The 23,470-nt window shown below is 36.8% G+C and overlaps 1 protein-coding gene across 5 annotated transcripts; it reads right to left on the minus strand.

Moving 5' to 3' along the window:
• Window positions 1-13,800: 13,800 nt before the first annotated feature.
• LOC131219035 (kinesin-like protein KIN-12D) lies at window positions 13,801-18,499 on the minus strand. 5 transcript variants are annotated; one of them, XR_009157973.1, is made up of 10 exons: window positions 17,655-18,499; window positions 17,372-17,513; window positions 16,699-16,748; window positions 16,077-16,190; window positions 15,739-15,861; window positions 15,455-15,577; window positions 15,272-15,370; window positions 14,266-14,671; window positions 14,066-14,170; window positions 13,801-13,960 (listed from the first exon to the last, which is right to left on the minus strand). XR_009157973.1 is itself a non-coding variant. In XM_058214001.1 (7 exons), exons 5-7 carry the CDS (start codon window positions 14,440-14,442, stop codon window positions 13,850-13,852), a joined length of 393 nt encoding a protein of 130 aa, XP_058069984.1. In that variant the 5' UTR covers window positions 14,443-14,671; window positions 16,077-16,190; window positions 16,699-16,748; window positions 17,372-17,513; window positions 17,655-18,499; the 3' UTR covers window positions 13,801-13,849. The 5 variants fall into 5 exon arrangements, 1 of the variants encoding a protein (XP_058069984.1); XR_009157974.1 differs by lacking the exon at window positions 16,077-16,190 and having other exon boundaries at window positions 17,372-17,445; XR_009157972.1 differs by lacking the exon at window positions 16,077-16,190 and having other exon boundaries at window positions 17,372-17,508.
• Window positions 18,500-23,470: the final 4,971 nt, after the last annotated feature.

Consider the following 23,470-nt stretch of genomic DNA (forward strand, 5'->3'; position numbering starts at 1 on the left):
GTTTCGAAAAACGAAAAAGGAAAGTTTCTAAAAACAAATTAGGAAAGTTTCTAAACCTAGAAAAAGGAAAGTGAGTTAGTTTCTAAAAAAAAGAACTAAGAAAGTAACCTAGTTTTTAAAAAATGAAAAAGGAAAGTTTCTAAAAATAGAAAGTAAGTTAGTTTCTAAAAAAAGAAAAAGGAAAGTAAACTACTTTCTAAAAAAGAAAAAGGAAAGGAAATTAATTTCTAAAAACAAATTAGGAAAGTTTTTATCCTAGAATTAGAAAGTAAATTAGTTTCTAAAAATAGGAAAGGAAGGCTTCTAAACGTAGAAATAGAAAGCTAAGTTAATTTTTAAAATAATTAAGAAAAAACCCTAACCTAAAATAGAAAGTAGAAAAACCCTAATCTTAAACTAATTCCAAAACTAGTTAATCTAAAAAAAAACGCAACCGTTAGTCCCCGGCAGTGGCACCAAAAACTTGTTCACAACCTCAAGTGTAGGGTCGTGATGTAATAATAACTCGGGAGAACGAGGTCGAATCCATAGGGACGAAAATTGTACATATTCTAAAAAGAACTAGAACTAGAACTAGAAAAAGATCAAAATCTATATATGGAATAAAAGAGAGTAATTGTGAAGGATTTATCAAATATCAAAAGTAAACAAGAGCGCCACGGATCCACTTGCAGTGATCAAGGAGGCCTCCTACTTGATTCAAGTACCACACCTGTAAAGTCCTATCCTATCCAATTGGAAGATATAACAATTAAGATCAAATCTGAACTTTCCTTTACCTACTTCTTATTAGCGAAGAATTATGATAATTGGAAGGGATTCCACCATGCCCATAGGACGATGGCCAACAACAGAATTTACCAATCCCACAATCTTAAAATTAGAAAAAGAAGATACTCAAAGCTATTACAAATCTAGTGTAATTTGAGTCACAATAAATCATTAAAAACTGAAAGTATTCCTTAAATATCAAATAAAATCACAAAAGGTTCAACATAAACATGAATTAAAGTAAGAAAAACATCCCATCACACTACAAGCTTCACCTCTTAGCCCTAGCTAAGAGGTTTAGCCAACCATAGACATGATTGGACCAAAGTCTCTTAAGAAAAATACGAAAACAACTAAGGATGAAGAAGAAAAACTCATGAGGACGACTTCTCCACTCCTTAAACCTTAGAAGATGCCTACGAACATCCTAGGGAGTCCTATTTATAGTTGTGGAACTCCAACTATCGCACCTAGTTGGAAAACTTTAGAAACCGCCTCAAATTTACACAGTTTACTAAAATAGACTTCACTCTACTTAGTTTCACAGAATAGACTTCACTCTGCACAATTTCACAGAATGACCCAGAGTTTCAGAATATGCTTTTTCAAGATGATTTTAGGATTCCTTTTCTTCACTTCAAATCTTTGATTCTCTTCATTCCTCACTTGGTTTTCTTAGATCTTTGGCATGTGAATTCTTCAAAGTTGGTCTCCTAAGATCCATCCTTTGCCATGGTGATTCTTGAGCATCAAATCTATGCTTTTAGTACCATTTTCAATCTAAGCTCTTAAATTCACCTTGCAATATAAACATGAGTAAAATAAAACATTAAGCATTATCATGTTCATAAAACCATGATATAAATAGGGGATAATTTGCAATATTTGACCCTCAACATTTAGCCAATCATAAATATGATTAAACTAAAATCTCTTAAGAAAAGCATAAAATCAACTAAAGAAGAAGAAGAAGAAAGGCTTTTGGCGGTGACTCTCCATGCTTTTGTTCCACTCCTTAAACCCTAGATTTTGAAACGCCTTCTTGCGAACCGAATTGGAAAAATTTAGAAACCGCCTCAAATTTACGCAGTCCGTGCAAAATCTGCATACCTTAAACGAGTCGAAGGCAATCCTCAACGAGTAAAGGATCACTTGAATTTAAAAAATAATATTACTGGAGTTCGAGCCAAAGTTTCTTCGACTAGTCGAGGGAAAGCTTAGGCTGGTCGAAGCAGGGCTTAGGCTAGTCGAGAATCACTTGGTTTCCTTGGATTGTTAGCATGTGAATTCTTCAATCTTAGTCTCATAAGATCCATCCTTTGCTTTGGTGATTCTTGAGCATCAAATCCATGCTTTTAGCAAGTAGTATCATGCAAATAAAACCAAGATATAAGCAAGGGAAAATATGCAATATTTGACACTCAACACACTCTCCAACCAGCATTTTGCTAGTCCCGAGCAAAACATGCATGGAGTAATCTTCAATTCTCAACGTTCAAACCCTTTTTCAAAAATCAATCTCTTGTGCAATTAAGTATGGATGAGTAAAATTAAGATGAGAAAGTGAGATTTTGAAAACTTAAAGCTGAATCATATAAGCAATCCATCAAAAGGTTTTTTATCGATTAAATCATAGCATAAGTTCTTATATCATGTTTTTTAATGTGCTTAGTGAAAATCAAATTACTTCTCATGAGAATACTATCATTTCATAACGTTAGCCATGTTCATCATATTAAGAGTAGTTAAAAAATTCAAGTATTGATTCCAAACTTATCCCCTGCTGCTTCTTTTTCCAGTTTTTTTATTTTATATCAATGGTCATTTTTCTTATTCATTCTTTTCAGATCCTTTTCAAAACTTTTTCAATCTTTTTAAAATTTTTTTCTAGTTTTTCATCATTCATGAACTTTTTGTCAATCTCACTATTTTTTTAATTACTGATTCTTTTCATCTTTTAAGGTGGATAAAATTCTCTAGACTGAATTCTCAACATCTATCAATGATTTACATACTAACCATTAGAAATTCTAGCATAATCACAGAAGACAAATTGGATGTGTCTTGTGATTTAGATTAACATGATATTCAAACTTCTTCTTAATCAATTTAGTGCAAGAACCGTAAGTGATAAGTTACTTAGTTGATCCCAACAATTCAAGATTCGATTTCTATCTTATCATCATACTCAAGGCATTCTTAATCCATAAATTATCAATTTCCAAACAGGTTTTATCTTCAAAAATTGAAAATTTTCCACAGTTATTTGCTCAAAACTAAGAAAATACTAATTAGTTTACCTAATCCACACCCCCAAACTAAAATCTACATTGTCCTCAATGTAAAAGATATAACCATGCAATGCATATAAGACAACGAAAAGAAAGGAGAAGTGATGGAAAGGTAATACCTGAAGAAGTAGAATATACGTCATTCTAAGGATCACAGTGTGAAGATGGGTTAGCACAAAGACTAGACAAACCGAAGAAAAATACCATAATCCTATGAAAGCAATAAATTCTAATCTTAAATAAGGAAAGCAAGGGAAATCTACTCAATCATACAGCAAGGTTCCTCCTCCGGCCAATATCTTGGTAAATTTCTCAGTAGGTTTCTCAACAAGATCATCCAAAAGGCCCTTTTGCAATAGGCTTGGATGCCCTGTAGCATGAATGTCTAAAGAAATTTATGGACCTCAATATAAATTTTCCTTTTAATCTCCTATGGTGTCCAAAGTATATATGATTCACCTGTGATAGAAAAAGTTTCAATGTTAGCATAACATGGTGAATCAGAGACTGTAAGTTGATGAAATTCAGAAAAAATCTCAATAGGTGGTGTAGTCTCAACACATTCTGAAGTTTTAGACTTCGGTTCAATTTCTAGCTCCTCCACTTCTAATGGTAAACATTCAGGATTTATGGAAGGAAGCTCTTCAAAAAATTGATTCCCTTGGTCAATATCAATAACAAAGGTATTGTCGTGCGAGGTGTCCATTATATTATCATTACGATCTGCAAACTATGCTCAGCATTCATTCAGAGATTTGAGAGATTTAGTTGAGAATGGCCTATTTTCTATATTGAGGTTTGTGATGATATGCCCAAGGATTCCTTCATCATCTTTAAAAGTGAAGGGAGTCATACTCTCTTGCTCTTCATTTCGATGAGAGTAAATCATCACCGGATATATCTTGCCTTACCCTGCATAGAAAGATTAAAGATCAATAGGTGAAGATTTGTTGTGAAGACTCTGTTCGTTAATACTAATCAGTAGAGGCTTTGTATCGTCAAGGGTTAACTGCTTAGATGGTGGCCTTAATTGGGTGGTTTCAAATTCCAGGGTCATATCAAGTAAGTCATCCATCTCCCTAATCATATCATGATCTAAATCAGGGGAGTGGTCTAAGCAAGCCTCAAAAGAGTTGGAAGGGTCGGTTAAAAGAGGCTCATCCTCCATATTTAAATCAAACATGTCAGAAGGGTGGAGTAGATCATTATGGTCAAGAACGTCCTGTACCTCGTGATCATTTACCTGGACCACAATTGAGATTGATTCCTGGGAAATTTAGGTTGTAAACCCATGGTTGTCATCCCACTCCTCATCATTGTCTAATTCAGTACAGTTCACAAGTGAGTTAGGATCACTTTCCCCACACTGTGTTTCTATGTTGGTTGAAGCTCGAATAAATTAGTCTCTTTCTCCTCATGGAGATCAAATGTATCATGTGATTGGAGTGTGTCAGCATCATTATAGTTGAAAGATACCCATGTCTCTTGATCATTCCTTTGGACAATCATCGAGATCGACTCTTTGGAAAATTGAACCATATTCTCAATAACAGAATTGTGGGTGATTCAATCACTTCTACCTACCCTCTTCCACCTTATTGAGGTGTGATTCAATCGCTTCTAATGATTTTCTGATGTCTACAGTGATTTGATTGAATTGTGGGTGATAGTCCGTGAAGTGCAAAAGTCTCTTGGATCGTTTCTGCTTGGATTTCAAAGGTAAGGGATCCAAGAGAATAGTCACTATAATCAATTGTCAGATCATCTCCGCAATGTTGATGGTTCCACTGATCATAGTCATATGGGTCATAGGTGGGAAAGTTGGATGGTTATTGGTACGCAATATCACCCATAATATAATCATGCATTGTTTTCTTCCCGTTTGATGGGTGATAATCGTTCTCACACCAATAATCACGTAATGTTTTCTTAATCGGTGGAGTGTAATTATTTTCTCACCTATAATTACCTAGGGACTTCTTAATCGGTGGAACATTATATTCTGGCTAGTTCTCGATAAATGTTTCAGCACAATTTTGAGACAAAATTTGTTTCCTAATATAATCGTCTAATAGCTATTCCCGATATCTCTCATCTTCTAAAAGTAGATTAGCATACTTACGTGCCCATTCTCGTGTGTACATGATGAAACCTTAATTCTGAATCTATTCCTTAAAAAAATAAAAATCCTACAGCAATATGGAAGGTAAGTAGGGGGAAGAAGTTACCAGAAGAGAAGAACTAGACATGAAAATCCTACAAAATCAAAACAATCAAACTATGTTAGCAATGTTAGTGGAAGAAAGAAGAATAAGATGAATCTTAAAACAATAAAATCTAAAAATTGAAAATTCTTGAAAACCCTAGATTAGAAAAGTTCAGAAAATAAGAAGAATGCTAACCTAAATCAACCCTTGAAAAGGCGAGCTTAAGAAGTCCTGGGGGGGGGGGGGGGGTGAATAGGACTATGCCAGGTAAAAATTAAAGTGCTGAAATAATAAATAAATCAGAAATCTCAATCGCACTAGTATTAAAAAATTGATTCAAACTAGTTTGTAGGACAACCTACACCCAAAACAAAGTTTAGGTAGAACAACTTTATTTCAAGAACGTTTGTAAGAATCAAGATCTCAAACCAAGCAAGAGAAAATAAAGCTATCTATTACAAACATTCATCACTTTTGCATAAATAAAATTATAAACATTCTCCACAAATGCAAAGGTTAAACATTCACTACAACATCAAGAATTATAGTGGTTTGGTGTATACAACAGTTGTTTTCAAATAGCCACACCTACTCCACTCCCAATAATCACTATTCACGTGATATTGGCTTTCACTATAAACAAGGTTTTCCCAGGGTCACCTTAAAACCTGATACAATTATGATTTTAAAAGTCTATCACCAAAAAAAAAAACCCTCGCTGAGAATTTTTTGGCTATCTCAGACAAACCAACAAATGAGATTTTTTTTCAATCTCAATAAAACCAAAATACAAAAGACAAAATATACTTATCCTCACCTTTGAAGATGTATCAGTCAATGTATTCATAGAACCACTTCTCTTGTCATAGATTGTTCAATGTTCAATCACATAGACAAGGGTTCAAGGTTCTAGAATGATTTTAAATAGATTCAAATTAAAGGCTACTTGTTTAAATTCCTCAAGATCTCAAAGAAGAGTATCTAGCCTCTTTATAAAATGAAATTCAAAGAATAAGAGATCTAGGATTAAAATAAATAAGTCATTTAAAAATTTATAAATATTGTGCAATGGCTTGAGTATAATAGGGGCTTCTATATCTCTCGATGATGGATTTGATGTACTTGAATTGTATTTTCAGATTGAGACAAGGCCTTTATTTATAGGCATAAAAGTTGTTTCTTCGACTCATCTAAGACATTCTTGGACTCGTCTAAGATTCGGATTCCATTCCAACAAATTTTCAAATTTGAGCATGATTGGATAAAACAGAACTTCAACTGGTCGAAGGCCCTGCTCGACTAGTCAAGCATGGTCTTTAACTAGTCAAGGGTGCCAAAAATCTAAACTAATTTAGTCGCTAGACTTCAAGTCGAGCAACCCTCGACTAGTCGAAGGCCCCACTTCGACTGGTCAAGAAGTCTGCTCGACTGGTCGAAGAAGTAATGGGAAAATCTATTTTTCTATAATTTAAACTTGGACTGGTCGAAGATACCTTAAACTGGTCGAGCCATAGCTTAAACTAGTCGAACCTTATCGTAAAGTAGTCAAAATTTCGCTTAACATAAGTATAGAAACCCATTCAAGTTTATGTTTTGAAAGAACCTAAGCCTAAGGTCTTTCTAGGGTCTGTTATACCTGAAAAAACTTAACTTTGAAGTAGATGGGATACTTGAACTTTATAGAACTTGTTCTTCTACTTGATTCTTCAATAGAGCTTGTAGTTGAAGATGGAGTTTGATCTTTTACTAGATCATTAGTAGAACTTGAACTCAATCATCTTGAACTTATTAAACTTTTCATCTTGATCCACTACTTGACTTGAACTTTCCTTCCTGATCCACATTAGACGGACCACTTTATAAGCAATTTTGAAGAAACAAGTAGTGGATTAAGATGGAAAGTTCAATAAGTTCAAGATGATTGAGCTCAAGTTCTAATAAAGATCTAGTAGAGGATCAAGCTCCATCTTCAACTACATGCTCTATTGAAGAATCAAGTAAAAGAACAAGTTCCATGAAGTTCACGCATCCCATCTACTTCAAAGTTCAATCTTTTCAGGTATAACAAAACCTAGAAAGACCTTAGGCTTAGGTTCTTTCAAAACATAAACTTGAATGAGTTTCTATACTTATGTTAGGCTAAATTTTGACCAGTCTAAACTATGGTTCGACTAGTCTAAGTTGTTGGCTCAACCAGTCTAAGGTATCTTTCACCAATCTGAGTTTAAATTATAAAAAAAAAGTAGATTTTTCCATTACTTCTTTGACCAGTCGAGCAGACTGCTCGACCAGTCGAAGAGGGGCCTTCGACCAGTCGAGGGTTGCTCGACTCAAAGTCCAGTGACTAAATCAGTTCAGATTTTTAGCCCCTTCAACCAGTTGAAGTTCTGTTTATTCGATCGTGCTCAAATTTGAAAATTTGTTGAAATGAAATCCGGTTATTAGACAAGTCGAAGCAACAAATTTTCTGCCTATAAGGCCTTCTCTCAATTTGAAAATACAATTCAAGTACATCAAATCCATTATTAAGAGAGATAAAAGCCCCTATTATACTCAAGCTAATGCACTGTATTTATAAATTTTTAAATAACTTATTTTAATTCCTAGATCTCTTATTCTTTGAATTTCATTTTATAAAGAGAGTAAATACTCTTCTTTAAGATCTCAAGGAATTCAAACAAGTAGCCTTTGATTTGAATCTATTTAAAATTTTTCTAAAACCTTGAACCCTTGTCTATGTGACTGAACATTGAACAATCTACGACAAGAAAAGCGGTTCTACGGATACATCAACTGATAAATCTTCAAAGGTGAAGATAAGTATATTCTGTCTTTTGTATTTTGGTTTTATTGAGAAATTCAGAAAATCTCATTTGTTGGTTTGTCTAAGTAGCCAAAAAATTCTCAAAGAGGGGATTTTTTTTGTTTGTGATAGTCCTTTAAAATTACAATTGTATCAAGTTTTAAGGTGACCCTAGGAAACCTTGTTTATAGTGAAAGTCAATATCACATGGATAGTGATTATTAGGAGTGGAGTAGGTGTGGTTGTTTGAGAACAGTTGTTATACACACCGAATCACTATAATTCTTGGTGCTGTGGTGAATGTTTACTTTTTTCATTTATGGAGAATGTTTGTAATTTCATTTATGTAAAAGTGGTGAACGTTTGTAATAGATAGATTTATTTTCTCTAGCTTAGTTTGAGATCTTGATTCTTAAAAACGTTCGTGACATAAGGTTGTCCTACCTAAACTTTATTTTGGGTGTAGGTTGTCCAACGAACTAGTTTGAATCAATTATTCAATATTAGTGTGATTGAGATTTCTAATTTATTTATTATTTTAGCATTTTAATTTTTATTTGGCATAGTCCCCCCCTTTTAGGACTTCTTAAGCTCATTTTTTCAACCCTAATCTTAACCTAATTCTAATACTAATTAATTTCAAAAAAATTAGTCATAGTCCCGGGCAACGGCGTCAAAAATTGTTCACAACCCTAAGTGTAGGGTCGCGATGTAGTAATAATCTCGGTGAAACCGAGGTCGAATCTACAGAGACTAATCTTGTACGTTTCTGAAAGTAACTAGAACCAGAACTAGAAGAAGATGTAAATCTAAATCTGAATAATTGGAAAGAGTAATCGTGAATAATGTAATTGAGACTTGTGGATTTGAAGGTGGGAACTAGGGTGCCAAGGATCCACTTGTAGCTATTGGGAGGCCACCTTACATGATTCAAGAGATCTAACTGGAATCGGAGTCCTATCTTATCGAGTTAGAGAAAGAAGAGACGGTCAGATCTCTGAACTTCTCATGAACCTAGTCTTAACAGATGAGAGTTGTGAGGATTGGAAGGGATTCCATCACCCAACCATGCCTAGGAGACAATGGCAAACAATAAGATATACCAATCCCATAACCAATCATAGGAAAATTGTGAATATTGGGAAGGATTCCATCACCCAACCATGCCCAAGGGACAATGGTAAACAACAAGACTTACTAATTTCACAATCTCAAATCAGGAAAAGAAGATATTCAAAGCAATTGCATATCTATTGTAATTTGTCACAACAAACCATTAAAAACTAAAAAATTCCTTAATAAAGAACTAGAATCCATAAGGTTTAATAAAAACATGAATTAAAGCAGAGTAAACATCCCAATCACGCTACAAGCTTCACCTCTTAGCCCTAGCTAAGAGGTTTAGCCAACCATAGACATGATTGAACTAAAATCTCTGAAGAAAAGCATAAAAATAATTAAAGAAGAAGAAGAAAGACTCTTGGCGATGGCTCTCCACGCTTTTGTTCCTTAAACCTTAGAAGATGCCTAAGAACATCCTAGGAACTCCTATTTATAGTTGTGAAACGCTTCCTTGCAAACCGACTTGGAAAAATCCAAAAACTGCATCAAATTTACGTGGTCCGCACAAAATTTGTGTAACCTTAGATGATTTGAAGGTAATCTTTGATGAGTCAAGGATTGCACGAATTGAAAAGATAATGTTGCTGGAGTTCGAGTCGAAGTTTCTTCGACTAGTCAATGTAGAGCTTAAGCTAGTCGAAGCAGGGCTTAGGCTAGTCGAGAATCACTTAGTTTCTTTGGATCTTCGGCATGTGAATTCTTCAATATTGGTCTCTTAAGATCCATACTTTTCTTTGATGATTCTTGAGCATCAAATCCATGCTTTTAACATTCTTTTCAAGCCAAGCTCTTATATTCACCTTGCAATACAAACATGTATAAAATATACCATTAAGCAGTATCATGTGTATAAAACCAGGATATAAACGGGGGAAAATATGTAATATTTGACACTCAACAAGACTCCACTTTTTAGAAAGAGGCCATTAATGATGAAATGAATTCAATTATAATTAACTAAAAATGGGAACTGGTGGATCTACCTCTAAGTTCTAAACCAATAAGATGTAAGTGGGTATTTAAGAAAAAATATCACACTAATGGTATAATTCAAACCTTTAAAGCAAGATTAGTTGCTAAGGGTTTCTGATAGAAAGAATGAATCGATTATTTTGACAGATATTCACCAATGGCTAGAATAGCAGTGATTATGATTTTATTCACTATATCATCCATATATCATCTTCATATCCATCAAATGGATGTGAAGACAACATTCTTGAATGGTGACCTTGATAAGGAGGTATACATGGAGCAACTGGAAGGGTTTGTTCTACTAGACAATGAAAAGAAAGTGTGTAAACTTATTAAGTCTTTGTATGGATTAAAATAAGTACCAAAATAGTGGCATAATAAATTTGATTCTAAAGTTCTATCTTATGGTTTTGCACATAACATTGTTGATAAATGCATATACTCAAAAGTGTGTAATGATTATATTATAATAATATGCTTGTATGTAGATGATATGTTAATTATCAGTAACAAAATGGAATGTATAACAATAACAAAGAAGTTTCCTTCTTCAGTTTTCAAATTGAAGGATCTTGGACAAGTAGATACTATATTGGGTATCAAAGTTAAAAAACAAAGTAGGGTTTATGCATTGTGCCAGTCTCATTATATTGAGAAAATACTAAACATGTTTAACCACCTGAAAATCAAAGAGGCAAAAACCCCATTTGATCCAAGTATCAAGTTGAAAGAAAACAGTGGAAAAGTGGTTGCACAACTAGAGTATTTATAAGCAGTCTTATGTATGCGATGCAATGCATAAGACCGGATATAACATATATTGTGCGTAAACTAAGTAAGTTTACTAGTAATCCAAGTGTTGAACACTGGAAAGTTACAAGTAGAGTTCTAAGTTATCTAAAAGAAAAAAAAATAGGGCTATTTTACTTAGAATTTCCAGCAGTGTTGGAAGGTGCAAGTTGAATATCAAGTGTAGGGGACAACAAGTCCACTACAGGGTGGATATTCACCTCAGGAGGTGCAATTGTATCTTGGGGATCTAAGAAATAAACTTGCATAACGCGCTTAACAATGGAATCTGAGTTCATAGCTTTGGCTGCAACAGGAAAAGAGACTGAGTGGTTAAGGGATCTTCTATTAGAAATCTCATTCTATACGAAGCTTATACCGGCTGTTTCCTTTCATTGCGATAGTGAAGTCACTCTAGTGAGAGCATACAATAGTACATATAATAGGAAGTTCAGGCACATAAGTTTGAGACATGATTATATAAGATAATTAATTCAGTATGGAATCATTGAGATCTCATTTGTGAAGTCAAGTAATAACTTGGCTAATCCCTTTACTAAACCTCTGACGAGAGAGGTAGTGAGGACAACATCTAGAGAGATGAGGTTAAAACTCTTTAATCAAAGCTCCACCAGTGATAGAAACCCAACTTAAACTTAAAAAATCTCTAAAGATTGGGTTCAATGGGTAACAATGAATCACTGATAAGTGAAAAGTTTCTACACTAAATCTAAATAACCTCATTCATGATGAAAGTGCTTGCCATTATAAAAAGAGGGTTGAGTCTTAGAACTCTTAATGAAATCCAATCAAATAAGACAAGCGTTTAAGTAACAGAAACATTGGAAGTATTTCACCTATGTGAACTAGAAGTGGTGCTGCTTCTCATGAGAGTTAGAGTTATCTCGAGATTGTTCATGAAACACAATAAGCACATGGCCATTAAAAGTGCTAAGTGAGTAATGTGGAGGAACACAAAACGCAGAAGCTATTATGTGTGGAGTATTTTCGGTTATGTCATTAAGGAATAACTAGTTCAATGATGTGACAACCAGAAATTTTGAAATAACTTTTAACTTCTTACACTAAGGAAAGATTCAAATTGCAAGATATCTATCTTTACACATAATAACTATTCTTCTATCTCTGGCAGATAATTTTCTATTATTTTAAAAACCAGTGGAGGATTGTTGAAATTTGTGGCTTTTTGAAAAAATAATTCAAAATTTCAAAATTTCAGGAATTTGCTGCCAAAATGATTTTCAGGAATTTCAAATAAAAAAGTGTGATGTGTGCTTCTAGTCCCACATCGGAAATGATAGAAAGGATTTTGGGTTTATATGTGGATGTGTGTGTAGTATTCTTACTTAGATGCTTTGGAGATTGAGATGCCCGGGTTGTAGCACTGGAACACACTCACGTACGCATGTGCACGGGCGCTCGTGCACGGGCACAGGCACTGGCATGGGTGAGGGCGAGGGAGAGGTAGTGGTCAGTGTGGTTGTAGTGGTGCTAGTTGGCACACTTTACAAGCAATTATGGTCTGGAAACGGACGGGCCATAATTCTCCAGATCTCTTTCATAGATTAATGTGATCATATCCACTGTTTGATTCTATCATAACAGATCTGCTATGTTGAATCGTTCCTAAGTGGACCCACATGATTACTGCATGCCAGATCTAGACAGGCTTGTCTTTTCCTGGAAGCAATTCGCCTGCAACCCATCAACAATTGATAAGGAAGCGAATCACGCTTCAAGGACAGTTTATCATTCTACGTGATTCAGCCTAGTGAAACGAAACTATTGAGATTTATTTTTATTTTTATTCTTAGTTTTCAGTATATCCAACACAGTTTTTCTTAACAGTCCAAAGCTCAACTAGACCACACCACAAATAGGAGAGAGTTGATGATTTTTACCGTTAAAACATTTGCGGGGCCCACCATAACATTTATTTTCCATCCAATCTGTTCATAAAGTCAAAAAGACTTAGATGAAGAGGAAGAACAAATATTATATTGATCCAAAACTTCTCTAACTCCAAAAGGGTTTCAATGGTAGTCGTTCAATCCCACACTGTTTTTTTAAGTATGGTTCACTTGATCTTTACATCTGGCTTATTTTTTGGTTCAAGCCTCACGAGGAGCTCACCATGTGGATGGACAGTTCGGATATAACACTTACTTTATGACAGGACCTACAATATTTGCTGACATCAACACACCAGCTAGATCGTTGGTACATGGCACACCGACCAATCTGCTTCTCACTACAAGAAAAGGGAGCTTTAGCCTCGGTTCAAAACCGTGGCTAAAAAGGTTAAAAACTGAGGCTAAAACCTTTAGCCTCAATTTTGCCTCATTTATTCAAACCGAGGTTGAAACCCCCGTGGCTAAAGGCTTTAGCCTCAGTTTTAGCAACCGAGGCTAAAATGACTTTTATAGCCTCGGTTCTTCAAGTGAGGCTAAAAGAATCTTTTTAGCTTCAGTTTTCTCGAAATGTGGCTAAATCAAAATTTAGCCTCCATTGTTTCCAACTGAGACTAAATCCAAATTTAGCCTTAGTTGCCTCCAACCGAAGCTAAAACTATTTTTAACCTCAGTTCTCAATAACCGAGGCTAAAGCCTTTAGCCACGGGAGTTGTAGTCTCAGTTTATGTAACCGAGGCAAAACCGAGACTAAAGATGGATTTAACCTCTTTTGGCATCAACCGAGGCTAAATTCGGTTTTTGACCTCATTTCTCTATCATCCAAAGCAAAAAATATCATAATCAATAAATGATTGAACCTATGCAATTTCATCCATTTAACATTCATCAAGACAACAATCAGCACAATATCAACAAAACAATTAATGGTCTATTTAAAGTTTTCAAAACAAAATACAATTACACATGAACTACCACATAGCCTTCCACATGAACTGTTTCAGTAGGGTCCCCTTTTAGCTCCTCTCTCTGCAACCGTTGCCTTTCAGCCTCCCCTTTGACAAGCTCCCCCTAAAAGAAATGGAAAGTAAAAGCTACTTAAGAAAACTATTAAGTGAATTAAAGCTAATGCAGGAAACGTTCCGAATATATCCTAGTAACCATTGATGAGCTGACCCTGTTTTCCAATACATTTACGGTATATTCTAGCTCTTCCACAGACTTCTCTAACAGCTTCACCTCCTCCTCCTCTTCGGCATAGTTCTTCCTTGCCTCAGCCATCTGAGATCGAAAGGGAAAACATTGAGAATCAAACATGACACAAGTAGGGGAAAAAAATCAAAAATAAGGTAATGATAAAAAGAATCAGCAAACACCTGTCGAGCTTCTGTAGCAATTGCTTCATTTTCTTCAGCAACAGCTTGTGTTATTTCTAGCTGCTCTTTCAAGACAAGTACCTCAGAATCAAGGCAATCCCTACCCTTAGTAACTTCATTCAGATCACTCTTCAAACCTTCAAGGTTATGATTCATTTGCCCAAGTGAATCACTCATTTCAATAAGTTCTCAAATAGGATTCCTTCCAAATGTCAAATCAATTAAGCATTTTATTAGATTCCAAAAGGAATTCTGATGTAATTGAGCTCATAGCAAGAGTCTCCTGCCAATTGCAAAGCAGAGATGATGGCAGTGATTCTCTGACCCTTTTTGCTACATAGTGTCCCCAAGGGCCATGGCCATCAAACACACCACAGAACATCATGTCTTCTTGGCATCCGAATTCCTACAACCCATTTAGAACCCACATTTTAAAAACAAATACAGAAGAATTGAGCTCTCAGCAATTGAAAAATTGATTCGTACTCATCAAACAACTGAAAATCACTCTCATTTCTTCCTATATAGATCTCCATGCTGAAACTAAAACTTAAAACATTTAAACCTGTGTCGAATTAAAATAGCTTTGAAAGTAAGGCGACAATGAAATAAACTTAAAACATTTAAGCAATGCATGGAATTAAACATTTAAACCTGTGTAGAATTAAAATAGCTTTGAAAGTAAGGAGATAATTGAAAAACTTAAAATATTTAAACAATCCATGGTATTAACTAGCTTTCATCAGTAAAACATCTTGGCAAGGAACTACATGATACACGACCTGAGGATGGCCCTGACATTTGGTGATCCACACGGTTGATCTGATGATTCCAATGCTGGATGGGCCACACCCAAAAATCACCCCAATGGGACAATCCTAACGGATTAGTTTGCTTCTGTGGGTGGGTGGGTGTGTGTGTGTGTGTGTGTGTGTGTGTGTGTGTGTGTGTGTGTGTTTGTGTGTGTGTTTGTGTGTGTGTGTGTGAGAGAGAGAGAGAGAGAGACATGTAGTCAAAGAATGACATTCACCGCGTCGTACAATCTGTTTGCATCGATTGGTTCACCAACAGTTTTTGATGGAATCTGCGACAACAAGAGTGAAGCCTGCACAAGCAGAAAGGCCATGCACCTTTAGAAATGTGAAGCCTGCACTTAATCAATCAGATACCCAAGAGTGTGTATAATTACCTTTAAACCTTCTGCAGTGCAATCTGATATGGACCATCCATGATCTCTAGTTGAGAAAGGCCATGCACCTTTAGAAACGTGACAATACCAGAAACTAAGATCACCAGTGCAGTCTTCCAAAACCTTCAAAAACAAAGTGGAACAGGTCATAGGAAAAAGTGGGGGGGGACCACGGTCAAGATATCCGAAAACAACTTGATTTTAAAAAATTTACTAAGAGAGAGAGAGAGAGAGAGAGAGAGAGAGTGTAGAAAACTACTACTCCCAAGGTAATATAATGAAACCTGCGAATTCTTTATGTACTCATGCACTTTCTTAAGAGTTGGACCAAATTCCTCAAGAAAGCTAGTTGAGATTATTGCCTGAACAGTGAAAGCAGTGTCCCATAATTGACTGCCATTATAACCCTGCAGTTAACCACAATCAATAAGTGAGTTTTGAATCAAATGTCCTCCAGAAAAAATAAATAAATAAATTATGCCGATGACCACTTATGCACTGAACTATAAATGGTTTTAGATTTTGAACACCTGTGAGAAACCCAGATTCAATTGACACTGGATAAAAGCAAAGACAAAATGCCACTACATAAAAGTAAAGGTGGTTTATTTTATTTCCTGACCTGCATTTTCATGTCATCTTCTGCAAGCCACAAATAGTCAAAAATCCTTGGCAGGTGCAACTTGCATGCCTCAGAATTTGGATCTTCGACCCAGCAGCAAAGCATATTTAAGACCTGCTTATCATGAGATAGAAAAAACCAATGGACAGAAAAATAGATGATGAGTTCCGCTAATGCATGTTCTTATTCATCAAAGGAATAAATTTTGGAACATTACAAGAAGATCCAACCAATATGTTTGCAATGGCAAGATTCCTACAATATGCTTGAATTAAATACTTTCTAGTAGGGGAATTTTTTTTTTTGTTGATGTTACAAATATAAAAATTCTAGAAGCCGTATGAAATTATCAAGGCTACTGTTGAATTGGTGAAAGTTCACCAAGTTGATTTAATAAATAATAATAATAAAGCCACCATACCCACCAAAATGAAGAAATAAACAAAATCTCTTCAAGGAGGTTAAAGGAGCCTTATTCAACTCCAGGCTGGTTAAAGGAACTTGCTCACTCATGCCGTCAATACTAACCAAGGTATTACTCCAATCTACATGTGTGTTAATAGCAAAGTAATTAATGTCAACCTAAGATAAACATGGGAAGAATATGTATGCTTTTAATTACCATGACATAGCCTGGTGTAGATTCTCCAGCTCTCCATGACAATGCCTTCCCTGCAAAAGAATATTTGAGAACTTTTTTTTTTAGCTTATACATTTTGGCAAGCAATCAATGCAAAACCAGTAAGCTTCTAAATAAGGGTTTTATTGTGAGCCACAACTGACACAAACAGATACAGCTACTGGGCTGATGATTTTTTTGTCCTCGTCTTTCTGTTTGGAGGGGGAGGGGTGATCAAATCTTTATGATCCTTTGATCAAAATCACAATCTGAACCATTAAGATGTGTTCAGAACATCGATGTTAGACTACAAATTAAGTTTTAGCCAATTTTGAATTTTGACAACTTAATAGTTCGGACCAATTCTTTCCAGATTGAACGTTCAGCAAGCTGCTCTGCTTCATCTAAAGTGTTTATCATATAATTTTATTTCACTCCATCTTCTGGTTCGACTTAAGACCTTCATCTAGAACTCTATCTTCTGCTCAATTAAAATCCATCACCTATCTGACCAGAAAACAACAAACTGATTGACAGAACTAAATTCCAAACTGATGCAGGACAATTAACCACTTGTCCCTGCATTACAAACTCCCTTTCTTTCAGGTAGAAAAAATCTCATGAGTAGAAAATTCACACAGATTTTTAAGAAAACAAATAGAAGCGAATTACCTACCATCCAATTTTCATCCTATGCTAGAACCCCCTGCTTCAGCTTACATCAACTATGCCAGAACCCCCTGCATTAGCCTGCATCAGTTTTTCCCATCGTTATTGAAAATGCCTACTTTGCCATGTTGAGCACACATATCACTGCACTAAACAGTAAATAAAAGCATTAGATGATGCAAAGCAAGGTCACAATTAAAATGTCTAATACCACTAAAAAATAACATGCTAATTGTTCTTTCCTTGGTATGGAGTTAGAATCACATGGAGTACAAACAACAAGAAAATACAAAGTTTCTATGAGTTATCATATCAAACATTTGGCATGAATGTCTCCCTTTGGCATTTCATTGAACATCGGGTACGCAGCACAATTCAAAAGCCTCAAATCCCATTTCGTTGAACATCCAGTACACATCCCATGCATGTCTCCCTTTGGCATTTCATTGAGCATCTAGTACGCATCACAATTCAAAAGCCTCAAGTCCCATTTCGTTGAACATCCAGTACACATCCCATGCATGTCTCCCTTTGGCATTTCATTGAACATCTGGTACGCATCACAATTCAAAAGCCTCAAATCCCATTTCGTCGAACATCCAGTACACAATCGCTCCAAATTGATAAGAGATCAAACAAGATTAGTGCTTTGAATGTCTGCTTCTCAAACTGATTCAATCAAAAACCTTCAAAAAGGAGGAATCTGCCACGATCTGACGAAGATGAAGCCTCCAATGAGAAAATCACAGCCTTTTAGGATCCGAATACCATAACTCGATGACGACAAGGCCACTAGATGAGAAATCAAATCCTATATGACGTCGAGCATCGGCAGATTGCTTAGCGAACCGATACGACCGAGCTTGCAGATCGAATTTCTCCGGGACGAAATCCGATGTATCGAACGATCAGAGAGCTTTGAAACGATCTGGGATGAGGAAGGATTTCTCGTAAATCCAGGCACCCAATCGAATACGAAAATCCTCTTGAAGGAGAGATTTCAGCACCGCTAATAAAGATTTCAAGCCCTAGATGGAGAGCTAGGGTTAGGGTTTCTGGAGGGTATCCCTAGCGTGGATTTTCCCCCATTTTTTCTCTCTCTTCCGAGAAAGGAAAGTGAATTCACAGAAGCTAATGGGAATGGGGTGGGCTTCGTGGAGGAATCGGTTTTATAGTTGCCGTTAGATGGGGGTTGAAAACACTATCCGATCATCGATCTATAGATTATACTCGCGTTTCCATATCTGACAAGTGGGGCCCACTTGAATAAAATCTAAATGTTGATCCAGTGCATGCTACGGTGGATTGACTACTTCCTAAAAATATCTAAGATGTTGTGATTGATAACTGTGGTTTAGATGGTAGACTTTTAGCCTCGGTTGCTCACCAACAGAAGCAAAAGGGCAGACTTTTGGCCTCAGTTACTCACCAATCGAGGCAAAAAGGCAGACTTTTGGCCTCAATTGCTCACTAACCGAGGCAAAATGGCAGACTTTTGGCCTCAGTTGCTCACCAACTGAGGCAAAAGGGCAAACTTTTAGCCTCAGTTGCTCACCAACCGAGGCAAAAGGGCATACTTTTAGCCTCAATTTTCAACAACCGAGGCAAAATGATAGACTTTTAACCTCAGTTGCTCACTAACCAAGGCAAAAGGGCAGACTTTTGGCCTCAATTCTCAACAACCGAGGTAAAAGGGCAGACTTTTGGACTTAGTTCTCAACAACTAAGGCAAAAGGGCAGACTTCTGACCTCAATTGCTCAGCAACCAAGGCAAAAGGGCAGACTTTTGGCCCCAGTTTTCAACAACTGAGGCAAAAGGGCAGACTTTTGGCCTCAATTGCTCACCAACCGAGGCAAAAGGGCAGACTTTTGGCCTCAGTTTTCAACAACCGAGGCAAAAGGGCAGACTTTTGGCCTCAGTTTCTTACCAACCGAGGCAAAAAGGGCAAACTTTTAGGCTCAGTTGTTTACCAACCGAGGCAAAAGGGCAGACTTTTGGCCTCAGTTTCTCACCAATCGAGGCAAAAGGGCAGACTTTTGGCCTTAGATTCTCACCAACTGAGGCAAAAGGGCAGACTTTTGGCCTCAGTTCTCAATAACCAAGGTAAAAAGGTAGACTTTTGGTCTCAGTTCTCAATAACTGAGGCAAAAGGGCAGACTTTTGGCCTCAGTTCTCAACAACCGAGGCAAAAGGGCATACTTTTGGCCTCAGTTTCTCACTAACCGAGGTAAAAGTGCAGACTTTTGGCCTCAGTTCTCAACAACCGAGGCAAAAGGGCAAACTTTTAGCCTCAGTTACTCACCAACCGAGGCAAAAGGGGATACTTTTGGACTCAGTTTCTCACCAACCGAGGCAAAAAATGAATTTTTAACCTCAGTTCCTTTACAACCGAGGCTAAAAACCGCATTTAGCCTCCTTTTTTTGAACCGAGGCTAAAAAATTGAGGCTAAAGGCCTACTTTCTTGTAGTGTCTGCACCCTCAGCCAGCCGGATGCGATTTGGCTAGTGACGTTGCCATTATCCAGGTGGCTAGTGGTCAGTGCTATGTGGGCCCGACCATGATCTGTGTGTTTTATCCACACCATTCATCCACATCATTTTAATAATTTATTCTATAAATGAGGCATATCAAAATCATTGATTGGTGGTCTACCATTAAAAACCTCCTGGGCCCACTGTAATGTTTATTTGACATCTAACATGTAGATTAAGTCGGTGGTCTACCATTAAAAACCTCCTGGGCCCACTGTAATGTTTATTTGACATCTAACATGTAGATTAAGTCACGAGGATATGATGAAGGCAAAAAACAAATATCAGCTTTATCCACAAATTTTGTAGCCTTGAGAAGTTTTTAATGGTGAGAGTTCAATCAACACACTGTGTTGCCCATTTGAGATTTTGATCTACCTCAATTTTGGGTTAATACCATAAAATTATCCGAAAAAATGGACGGACTGCATGGATGAGACACATACATCGTGTTTGGGTCCACAGAGCACAGACCACTAGCCATTGGCTAGCGGAGTAGCCAATCCGTTTTCCTATCGGCCAGCCATTGCTGACTACAATTAGAGATTGCAGCAGACCTCAACCCATTTAGATTTGTTTGCCAGTGTCGGCAGTCAAGATTTACCCACCTCTGCTCATCAGATACAAAGCTCTAGTGGTGGCCCTGTTTATTGCTGCTGACAGCCATGGCTGACAGCGATAGCGGAGAAACTCGTTTTCACCATGACAGCCACCACTGTGTCACCCGCTTTCCAACGGTAGCCATCACCTTTAGGGAAAACCCCTTCTACCACTATGGATTCCGACGTCAACAAAAGGGACAACCACCCACCCTCATCCCATTCTCCCTCTCCACCTCCAACGCCAAGTTCGACAACTACCATTAATGGCAGAAATCCATCTCCCAATCGATGATTGTCGATGTCGGCAATGACGACCCCATTGCAGTCATATAAAGTTTCAAAATTGGCAATGGAGAGCTCGGTCGAGGCTGGTGCATGGTGAAGGCATCGATTTTGGCGTTTGGTCGGTGGATGGTGGGAGAAATGGGTGTTAACGCACGGACGAGGAAGGGTGCGACTATGGTTTCAGCCTGTCATGCAGGTTGTATGAAGGTTTTTTTTGGATACCGTTTCTTGTTTTGGAAGTTGGGGAGCAGGGTTGGACCTGTCTATTGGGCCGTCGGGCCTATCCAATAGGTCCAATCCTTGGGCCTATTTTGGTTAGGAGTGTGAGCCCTTCTAAGGCTGATCCAGGCCCAATGTTGGGCCTATTTTGCAATCAGATGGCCAGGCTTTAGGCCCATTTCATGCAGATCCCGAGCCCCAACAAAGTACTTAATGTCAAAGGGCTCTCTTTCTTTGGATCTTTGAGGGCATATTTCGAATTTTTAGGCTCGAAGCCCATGGATGTTGATATTAACCATTTAAATAAGATATACTTGGGCCATTTTTAGTACAAATAAAACCTATATAGAATAAATTGATGGTTGGTGTGTTATACTTTATAGATGACCCATGTAATTAAGTAAAGATGGTTATTCATTATTTAGTTTTGATCAACTTAAAATAGGCCCTTTACCCATGTGTTTGAGGCTGATATTAAGTATTTGACCATTAAGAATTTACTCCAACCATCACTTTAGAATCTTTTGAGCCTATGGGCGGTCAACATCAACCGTATTTTGAGCCAAATTGGAACTTTTACATAATGGTATGTTGTGAGCAGGATCATGTAGGAATTCTTGAATATGGGAGTGGGGATTGGAGCTGGTTGTTTTATGCACCAAAGTGACATCAATTAGTGAAAATCTCTTCTTTCATACTTCAATATGTGGAATTCAATGAACTTCCATTATAGGATTGCATTTAGTTGCATTTGTATCCATAGCGGGTGGTGGTTAGAATAAAGAAGTATCATCGCTTTGCAGGATATGAGCGGGGAGAAGTGATTAATGATGGTGATATAAATTTGAAAGATTCATTTTGCCCAAAGGTGATGAATGTCTTAAATTTATTTCACTAGCATTGGTCAACTTCATGTTCAATAGAGCCTTATGTATGTCGTAATTTCGCCCAAAGGAAGAATCACGATGATACCCCAGGTTCTTGACAGAATTTGATGATTTTGGCCCATCATCATTCTGGGTCATTTGATTAAAGGCTCAAATTAAGCAAATGTTAATACATGCATAATGGAATGGGTGATTCATATAAACATCTGCAGATCATTCCCTACAACATCTTGGAATGGGCAGAAGTATTTTAATACTTTCATAGATGACTACTCTCGTTATAGGTACTTACACCTTATTAATGAGAAATCAAATGCCCTGGATACATATAATATCTATAAGGTTGAAGTCAAGAATCACCTCGATAGAAAGATCAAAGTCATCAGATTTGACCATGTTAGTGAGTATTACGGAAGGTATGACAAATTTGGGCGTAATCTAGGGCTATTTGCTAGATATCTATAAGATTGTGGCATCGTCGCCCAGTATACCATGCCTAGTACCCCATAGCAAAATGGTGTAGCGGAAATGTGTAATCATACCCTAAAGGACATGGTGCGGTTTATGATTAGTAATTCAACTTTGCCAGAACTTTGTGGGGTGATGCATTGAAAACACCTGTCATATCCTAAATAGAGTACCAAGTAAGGCTATAATGAAAATTCCATATGAATTGTGGAAAGGGCGATAGCCTATTTTATGATACTTTCATGTATGAGGTTGTCCTGCAGAAGTCAAACCATATAACCTACATAAAAGAAATCTAGACCCTATAATGGTTAGTCAATTCTTTATTGGATACCCAGAAAGATCCAAAGGATTCAGATTCTATTGTCCATCCTAATCCATGAGAGTCATTGAGACCGCGAATGCTAGGTTTATTGATAATAATGAAGATAGTGGGAGCACAAATTTAAGAAACATTGCGTTTGAGGAAGAGCGGATTATGATTCCCGCCGCATTCATTCAGAGTAGCGTGGTTGTCCATCCAACAGTGGATCATGTGATCCCTATGGATGATCATGTAGAGCCTCAAATACAACCCACTGATGAGGAAATAGAAAACTCAATTTAAAATAATGAGTCTTCAAGACAATCACATAGAGAGAGAAGATTGTGATTTCAGACGATTATATCGTCTATCTACAAGAGCATGAATTCGATATTAGGGTTGAAAAGGATCATGTATCATTTTCACAAGCCAAACAAAGTATGGATTCTTCTCATTGGTTCGATGCCATAAAGGATGAATTAAAATTCATGAGGGATAACAAAGTTTGGGACTTTATTGAATTGCTTGAAGGGATTAAGCCAATTGGTTGTAAGTGGGGGTTCAAAACTGAACGAGACTCTAAGGGCAATATCAAAAGATATAAATCTAGACTAGTTGCAAAGGGTTTCAATTAGTGTGAAAGCATTGACTTTGAGGAGACTTTCTCACTTGTGTCCAAGAAAGACTCCTTTAAGATTATTATGGCTCTTGTAGCTCATATGAATTTAGAGTTATATCAAATGGATGTAAAAATTATGTTTCTCAATGGAGACCTAGGTGAGAATGTATATATGTTGTAATTAGAATA

This window comes from Magnolia sinica, chromosome 11 (genome assembly GCF_029962835.1).
Source record: "Magnolia sinica isolate HGM2019 chromosome 11, MsV1, whole genome shotgun sequence".
In the NCBI taxonomy this organism is placed as follows: domain Eukaryota; kingdom Viridiplantae; phylum Streptophyta; class Magnoliopsida; order Magnoliales; family Magnoliaceae; genus Magnolia; species Magnolia sinica.

Coding starts and splice junctions, on each gene's coding strand:
- LOC131219035 (XM_058214001.1), bottom strand. CDS start 14,442: ATGAGTGATTCACTTGGGCAAATGAATCATAACCTTGAAGGTTTGAAG. Junction 14,171..14,265: donor TTGCTACAGAAGCTCGACAG/GTGTTTGCTGAT, acceptor TTTCGATCTCAG/ATGGCTGAGGCAAGGAAGAA. Junction 13,961..14,065: donor TAAATGTATTGGAAAACAGG/GTCAGCTCATCA, acceptor CATTTCTTTTAG/GGGGAGCTTGTCAAAGGGGA.